Source organism: Cajanus cajan, chromosome 10, assembly GCF_000230855.2.
Source record: "Cajanus cajan strain Asha chromosome 10, NIPB_CcT2T_4, whole genome shotgun sequence".
Lineage (NCBI taxonomy): Eukaryota > Viridiplantae > Streptophyta > Magnoliopsida > Fabales > Fabaceae > Cajanus > Cajanus cajan.
The window spans coordinates 39,631,104-39,637,535 of record NC_138526.1 but is presented as its reverse complement, the minus strand read 5'-3'; the positions used below and the strand labels follow the sequence as shown (position 1 = coordinate 39,637,535).

General features: G+C 30.8%; 1 protein-coding gene across 1 annotated transcript; it reads right to left on the bottom strand.

Annotated features, from left to right (window-relative positions):
- Positions 1-324: 324 nt before the first annotated feature.
- Positions 325-4,292, bottom strand: LOC109793736 (G-type lectin S-receptor-like serine/threonine-protein kinase At4g27290). Its single transcript, XM_020353206.3, has 8 exons — positions 3,891-4,292; positions 2,771-3,662; positions 2,392-2,520; positions 1,740-1,885; positions 1,423-1,633; positions 1,063-1,300; positions 824-974; positions 325-737 (listed from the first exon to the last, which is right to left on the bottom strand). The coding sequence occupies exons 1-8, from the start codon at positions 4,290-4,292 to the stop codon at positions 432-434; spliced, it is 2,475 nt and encodes an 824-aa protein (XP_020208795.1). The 3' UTR covers positions 325-431.
- Positions 4,293-6,432: the final 2,140 nt, after the last annotated feature.

Sequence of the window (6,432 nt, the reverse complement as noted above, 5' to 3'; positions counted from 1 at the left end):
CTAGTCCCAGGTGCCAAACAGTAAGTAGGGTAAGGGAGAGGGATTTATACATGTGCAGATATATAGCAAACTATACCTGAAGGTACAAGCTAAAAACTGTTGGAACATGATATATTTACACCAGAGGAGTCAGGAGTGAGTTAAACTTGTTGCAAGTCCATCTCAACAAGAAATCTTTTCAAAGAACACTGAAAGAGTGTTCTGAGATTTTATAACAGAAAAAATAGGGTGAAACTCAGAAAACAGTAATCTTCGGAAAACAGAACTTCGAAAATCATAATTTTGTGGCTGCATTGCTTCCGGCAATTTGAAACATGGTAAAGATTTACATAAAGTAAACTAATTATTTATATTTCACATCAACTTGACGTACAAGACATGTATGTATCAATTAAAAAGGTCCTTTTTGGGTAAGAAGTAACATAATTTCCTCATCTAGGCTCAAGCATCGAGATACTTGTCTCGTTGATTGAAGAAGATTGTGGACCAAAAGAAGAAACTCTTTCAGTTGAGAACTTCTCTAATAAAAATCCAGGCTCCTTTGGACAAGGCAGGGCATTCTCATTATTACTCAACATCATAACCACAGATGTTATGTCAGGTCTATCATAGGGATAATGTTGGACACATAAAAGACCAATGTGAATACAACGTATGGCTTCTGATTCAGTGCATGATTCCTTTAAGCAATCATCTATAAATTCCATTGGTATGCCCTCCCTCCACAATCTCCATGCCTACAACGAACCAAAACAATTACTAATTATCATTTCAATATATGGAAAAACTTAATTGAGTTTCCTTTAGTTATTATGTAGCTTACATGTCCTATAAGACTAAAATCGCGATATGGGTAGAGAATTCCTTGATTTTTCTTTCCACTTACTATCTCCAATAATAAGATACCAAAGCTAAATACATCAGATTTGGTCGAGAATAGTCCATGGATGGCATATTCAGGAGCCATATAACCACTGAAAAAAAATGATTTAATTTGTCATTTAATCATTGTGCTTACATAATTATAAAACTTTATCATCATTAAATATTTAAAATACTTACTGAGTTCCAACTATTCTACTCGTGTTCCCTTCAATTTCACCATCACCACATATTTGAGCTAGGCCAAAATCTGATATCTTTGGGTTTAACTCATTATCTAATAAAATATTACTTGATTTAAGATCTCTATGTATAATTCTCAATCTTGAATCTTGATGAAGATAGAGAATTCCTCGAGCAATTCCACTTATGATTTGAAAGCGTCTAGACCAATTTAGAAATTTACCCTTGCTAGAATCTGTCAAATTCATCAATTGTGTTACATTTTTAATCTACCATATACGAGTAATGAAAACAAATGAAATTCTTCCATTTGGTTAGGTATTAGTTTTTGTTTTATGTTTTTGAAAAGACACTAACCAAAGAGAAAAGAATCCAAACTTCTCTTGGGCATAAATTCATATATGAGCAATCTTTCCTCTCCATGAATGCAACAACCAAGGACCTTAACAACATTTCGGTGTTGAAGTTTGCCACAGAATATAACTTCATTCTTCAATTCTTTTAATCCTTGACAAGATCTTTGTGAGAGCCTCTTGACAGCTATCTCTTGTCCATTTGGTAACATGCCCTGAAAGAACGACATTCATTTGTATAAATAATTAAGATATGATTGATAAAATGAGTGCTAAGGCTTTTGTCCTGTATTATTTTTATCATGCACGTTATGCACTTACTCTGTATACAGGTCCAAAACCTCCTTCACCAAGTTTCTTATCATTTGAGAAGTTATCAGTGGCACGAGCTATTAAAGCAAAGCCAAAGGAAGGTAGTTCCAAATCTTCTTGGCCATCATCATTCTTTTCTTTAGTCGAGGTGCACTCTGTTTTATCTCAAAATAAAACAAATGAGCATAATTTTCCAATAAGATCTCATGCAGCAGATCATGCTGCCCCCTTTGTACTATATAAGTTGAAATTCATGAATTAGATGTTAACTTTTCCATTACATTTGGAACAAAGACTTGTATAGAGAGTGAGTTTGGACATGATGATACGGTTATTGACTTGCTACCTATAAGTCAAACGTTCAAATCTCTTACTATGTGAGAACTTCATGCTTTAAGTTGTTTCTTTTGTTTAAATTAATGTTCATAACAATGTCACTTTATTTTTTATTTTTTAAAATTTGTAGAGAAAATATTAAAAAGAATATTTATTTTTCTTATTATGTTATATAAACCTTTAAAAGTAAGAAATACAATAATGTGTATATAATTATCAGTAAAAAGAAACTATAACTTTTGCAAACCAAAGGTACCAACATTTCAAGGCAATGAAAATGAAAACATTATTGAAATGAAAGGGAACATGAGTAAATAAACCTTACCTCTAATTTTTCTTCTGCTCCTCCAGTGAAAGTAACTTATAGTTAAAAAAATTATCATTATGATCAATGGAATGGTACTTGTGATGACAGCCTTCCTTTCTCTGAATTCATCTTTTTGGTCATGATTTGCTTGACAAAGAAAAGAAGAGCAACAGTCAATAAATCAATTAAATAACTAATTAATAATAGTACTGATAAAAATAGACATGCCCTCTAACAACCGCTTAAGAGTATGTTACAATGTAAGTCAGAAGTATTTCTAAAAGCTTCTTCAATTAGAAAAAAAAAATCCTTTATTTTTGGTAAAAAACTTTTTAAAAACTCTTTTAAGTTTGTATTCAAACGTGTCCTTATATCAAATAAAAGTTGGTATTGGTACCTATTTCAGTGATAGCCAATCTAACATACAAATCCTGCCCAACATCTGGAACATATTTCAAATCAAGCAGATCACCAAACCAAATGACACATCCACTTCCTCCACCTCGGATGTCTAAGTTTGCATAAGCCTTACATGCACAATTTCCCCAGCACTTAGCCTTGCATTCCTCAAGCCTCATACTTGCATTAACCCAAGTTCTCTTAGTGTCAGGCAACTTCAAGCTACTAAACTTGAGAAACCCATCTTTATTCTTCTCCCTGCATTTCCAAGATTGGCTTTGCACACACCCCTTACTCCAATCCATTGTGTCCCATTCCTGGGGTGACTTTGGCCTGAATCCGAGCAAGCACTTGCACGTAGGGAACTCATCCATGTCACACTTCCCATAGGAGCCACAATGCTTGTAATAGTCACACTGTTCTCTAGGCACAGAAGTGTAAAGCCTCCAACTTTGTGCCTCCTCAATCCAAATGTAGCGTTGCCGAGCATAAACCGTTTGGTTCATAACAACCCTTGATATTGACGACTTGTTCTTGAGGTTGTATGTGTAGTACACCTCATCATTGTTCGACACAAAGTTAACCACATAAGGTGGATCCATTTCAAGTTCAGGGGCACTACTGAATCCAAGGCCATTCCAGGGTCCACCACGGTAGTATTCTGCTGTGCCTTTCCACATCATCATTTGAGGGTACCCTTCAAGTTCCACACGCCAAGTGAAATCCCCGGTTGAAGGGTCATCCCAATTCTTCCATGCGGACACACGTGTACTAAAACCACTCTTTAGGTTCCATCCAAGCTTCATTCCTGGCAACAATGTGTCTGAAGGGTGATCAAAGCTTTGCCACAAGTAGTTCATAGGATTGCTGTCACTCTCATCTCTTAGTACCTGTTGAGATACAAATAAAGTCTCAAATCATTAAAACATGACTAGAAATATGAGTTTATATGGCACACACATACTCTATTAGTTAGAAGTCTTTTGAATGATAGTTAAAAGCAAAATTCTAAGAGTGTAAAAATATGAAAATGTGTATGAAATAACCGATAAATAACAAGACATAACATATAAATAAATTTCTCTCATATAAGTACTAAACAAACAACCCATCAGTACCAAGTTGCCAGTGCCTAAGAGTTGCACAATGGGACTCAGGGTCTTTGTTGACGTTTTTGTTGACCAAACAATGGTGTTGTTGTGGCTTAGAAGGACAAGGTTGCCATCTTTGTTTATGCTCAACTTGCTAGAGTTGGATTGGATTGGGGTGTCACGGTTGGCAACCCAAACCACGGTTCTAACTGGGATGTTTTTGTACCATATTCCGACATAGCGGTTTGGTGAAAGACCTAGGCTGAAGAAACCCAACTCGAAGGTTCCATCCATTGAAACCAAGGTTGAGCCATCATCTGCAAGTGGATGAAGCTGGGTGATGGTATCGATAGCATTAGAAATGTGAGAGTAAGAGAATAAAAAGAAAACAAGTTTGATGATTGCAAACGTAATAGAAAACATGGTCATATTACGTATGTCAATTGCTAGCCACAAATTAAGTAGCTAGGAGTTATTATATATGAAAATGGAGGGCATTCAAATTGCATGTTGACATGGTACATGAGTCTTTCATTGTGTGGTGATATTTTTGGTCATTTTACTAATTTTACGTAGTTTTCATTTGGAAAATGATGCTTAGACATCAATTTCTAGTAGATATTTAGAGAGATTAGTGCATGCATAACGAGTTTAATGGTTTTTAAAGCTTAATTTACATACGGTTAACCAATAAAAAGACATTGTTAGTATAGATAATCTTCCTCAATATATTAAATATAAACACAATTCATTATCTTATACAATATAGTATTCTTAAGTATTTTAATTTAAAGAGAGAATTTTCAAGAATTTTTTTAACTTATTATCTATTTTAATTTTTATTTATCATATTAATTCATAAACTAATTTTAAATATTTTTAAATTTTAAATTATTAATAATTAAAAATAATATTATGTCACAATATAAATTATTTATTATAAATTTAAAATATAATTTATTTGTTTGAAAATATCTATTTATATAAATTTTAATATAATTTATATTTTTAAATATATTCATATATATAATTTTTTATTATACATAGTAAACATTTAACATGTAGCTTGGTATATTGTAATTTTGATAAATAAAAAAAATAATTATTATAAAAATTAACAAATTCACTTACCATAAATAATAGTTAATGGACAAATTAAAATTTAGTCCAATTAGAATTGAAGTTGTACTATGTCCTAACATTTAATAGAGATATCATTAATATACATTTATGTATATTATTGAAGTAAATTTTTAATTCTAATAAGAAAATAACATCAATTAAAAATTGCACATAAAAAATTGTATCTAAGTTTTGTCCTTAGTTAATTTATAATTGAGAGTCACTATAAAACTATTTTACATTGTTAATATATATAATTTTTCATAAATTATATTATATTATAAAAAAATCAGGATAGAAATGATAAATATTAATGAAGTTATTTTTTAATTCATCAAAATAGGATTTAGTACCAAAACATTTACAATAACTCTTGCACCTTACTCCACGTGATACTCCACTTGATAAATTGTTTGAAATGAAGTGTTATTTTATTTTTTATATATATTGTTTATTTGAATGACTTTGCGTCTTATTAACTTAGTTTAGGAGTAACAAGAACATATTACTACTTTGATAATAAATTTGTTTTTAGATCCGAGTCCACCTTAATTTTTTATTATATTAAAAAGTTGATTTTAATATAAATTATTAGATGATAAATTTTAAGACACTCATGTTTTGTATATCTTATCAATCAATAAATAATCAAGTCATCATTCAATATAGGGGTGTAAGAAATCTATTAATTGTTCCAAAATATTATTTGCTTGTTTCTGAAAGAAATTGATAACATATGCTAAAACTAATGCAAACAAGCATGGGAAGTTTATTTTGGCACACAGTAACGTAATTTTTGGCACGATAATACGATAATTCTCTAACTCTGAATATAGGTCCCATGCATGCACTCGTATTTAAACAATCATCAATTCCCTCGTACACAAGGCACACCAGTTACATGTTGCAAAGGAAATCGGGCGAAATTAATTTAGCATTCAAAATTGATCAAAGTATGTGAAGAAAGTAAGTATCAAAATATCAAATCAAACAAGTTTATCAGCACTACTAATAACTTCTGAAAGAAAAACTAATCATAGAAATCCAAACTACAAATATAAGAGTTTTATTGGATGTTGACTACTATCTACATTATTCCTTTGGTCTCCCAAAACACTCACACATCTTAAAATTTTAAGTCTCTTATATTTAATGTTAAAAAATTTATATCAATCAACGATAAATTCAACAAAGTGTATATAAATTAAAAGTAATTCTTATTTTATAATTTATTTTTTTTATATTGAGTTAAATTCTAAATTTATATTCTAAAATGATATCAAAGTTATTTTGTTGAATTTATTAACTTATTTACCATCGCACTATTTATAAATATTCAATCTTATAAACTTCAAATAATATATATATAAATAAGGGTGTAATTCTTGCATTACAAATCCGTTTTGTATAAGATTTAATAACTTGGAGTCTCTTTCATATACGAAAA